Source organism: Orycteropus afer, unplaced genomic scaffold (assembly GCF_000298275.1).
Source record: "Orycteropus afer afer isolate SDZICR_OR568_19922 unplaced genomic scaffold, OryAfe1.0 scaffold00003, whole genome shotgun sequence".
In the NCBI taxonomy this organism is placed as follows: domain Eukaryota; kingdom Metazoa; phylum Chordata; class Mammalia; order Tubulidentata; family Orycteropodidae; genus Orycteropus; species Orycteropus afer.
Window position 1 is genome coordinate 27,876,655 of NW_006921590.1, and position 2,306 is coordinate 27,878,960.

A 2,306-nucleotide genomic window follows, 5' to 3' on the forward strand; every position below is an offset into this window, starting at 1 on the left:
CAGAAGGCTGGCAGTTCAAACCCACCAGCCACTCCTCGGAAGGAAGGTTGGACAATCCTACTTCTGTAGTGATACTGCCTCAGAAACCCAAGGAGGGGTCGCTGTGAGTCGGGGCCGACTTGACGGCAAATAACAACAACAACAACGTCAGAGGAATCTTAATAGTTTTCCTTCTCTGGGACCTAGTGTTTTATGCCATAGATATCTTTATGCTATCAGGTTCAAGAACTATAACTGTTAAAGTAGGAATAATTAGTATTGCTTCCATAAAATCAAGGTGTTTTATAGCATGCTGATAGTCTGAGGAGCTAGATTTACTTTGAAATTTTTGTTAAGGCTTAGAGAAGACTACTTAAAAACACTTTATTAAGGCTTGGAAATAACTGCAAACTTCCTTTAAACCTTTGTGGAAAGGGCGTCTTAAAAGAGGTGGATGAAAAAAGATCAGGAGACTTGTGGGAAATGAGTATCTAAGTTAGCAGACTTAATATGCATTTCTAGCCTTTCTAATGTGAGTACCTGCTACCTCTACCCCCAGCCTACCTACACCCATGAGGCATACCTTACACAGAGGGACTTTGAAACAATATTCAGGAAGTTGGCCACACTTCTTTGCAGTAACTCACAGTACTTAGTCTGAAAGCAGTTATATATAGTCTATTCATCTTATTATGCCTTGGGTATATAAAAGAAAATAAGTGATTTGAAGCCTTCCCACAGTACTTTTAAACTATATAGTAAGAATATAATATATAATGTGGCCTGAAGTATATGCTGTATTTTCCTTCCTCAGGAATCTCTCAATAGTGTTGCGTTCATAGGACTTTCTCAGAACCCTGAAATCAGACTTTCTAGGAGAATTGCATACTGAAGCAAGGCCCATCCAACCCCAGTTCAGACTTGTGTCCAAATTAATTACAATAGTTAAGTTGTTTTAATCGTACGAGGACGATACTGTGAAAATCATCAATCTGAGGCAGTTGAGCAGTAGTCTTTCTTGCGTAATCTGCAAAGTTTTAATTTAGAATGTTCTCATACGCTTCATGCCTAATAATCCATAAATTCTTATCCCAACAAGAAATTTGATATCTGACAGTAGAGTTATTTTCTAACTGGAATTTGTATTAGGACTAAATACTGAAATTGAAATAACAGTTCATTATTTTGAAATTTACACAGATTTGTTTTATAGTTTAGGTTCATTTTTTCCCCAAAAAATTATGGTAAAAAATTTTAAACATACAATAAAGAGTGAACGAATTTTCTAGTGAATTCTAGACTCTGCTATTAACCCTTTACTTGCTTTATAGATTTTTTTCTCTTTATTTACACATGCTAAAGTTAATAAATCTCACTGTTTCCTTGCTTATTATAAGGTGTATTAAGGTATCTTTGTCGGTTTCATTTTAATGTTTGCTTGCTTCCTATTTCCGATTATCTGTATATATAGATTTAGTCATGACCATGCCAGATCAAACTTAATTTGGAATTTCAAAACACGAGAAGAATTGAGAGATACTCTTGAATCTGAAATGAGAGCATTTAACATTGATAGAGAGCTTGGTAGTGCTAATGTGATCTCGTGGAACCATCATGAATTTGAGGTAAACTTTAATTTTTGCAATATATTAATCTTAAAAAGCATTTGCTATTTTTGGAGTGTTTTTTTTTCTCCTTATTATTTATAATTATGAAACACCTGTCTCTACCTTTCTACCTTGTCTAATCTCATCAAGTCTCATGGCTTCACATACTTTGTATTTGCTGATGGCTCCCAGATTATGTCCTCCTTAGACATTGTTCTCGAAACTACATGCTTTTATCCTTTTATTTGGATATCTAGTAAAGATCTCTCTGGTGGTGTAGTGCCTAAGGTACTTGACTGCTAACCGGAAGGTTGGTGGTTCAAATCCACCAGCCACTCCTTGGAAGGAAGATTGGGCGATCTACTTCTGTAGTGATGCTGCCTCTGGAACCCAAGGAGGGGTCGCTATGAGTTGGAGACGACTTGATGGCACATAACAACAACAACTACAATAAGGATCTAGACTTTAACTTAAAATTGTTCTTCTATTCTTTTCGAAAACCTACTTCTCTTTTTTTTATTATTTATTATTATTATTTTAAGAGCTTGTTTTACATTCAGCGTTACGTGTACATTTAGTTTCATTCCCCGTTTACCATGTCCAACCCTAACCCAGTATCCTCCCCTCCCTACCCTGCAACTCTCCCCCTGTGCCCCTCATATTTATGCACTCCTGTGTGTCCTGCATTTCCTCAATTTGAATGTTGGTCCTCTGGTGTCC

At 36.5% G+C, this 2,306-nt stretch overlaps 1 protein-coding gene across 1 annotated transcript in view; it reads left to right on the top strand.

Moving 5' to 3' along the window:
* The window catches only part of DNAJC13 (DnaJ heat shock protein family (Hsp40) member C13), a 158,043-nt gene that overhangs the window by 69,840 nt on the left and 85,897 nt on the right, over positions 1-2,306 (top strand). Inside the window, exon 22 of the mRNA XM_042780451.1 lies at positions 1,451-1,604. Within this exon, the coding sequence (XP_042636385.1) occupies positions 1,451-1,604 (154 nt within the window). The remainder of the gene's footprint in view (positions 1-1,450; positions 1,605-2,306) is intronic.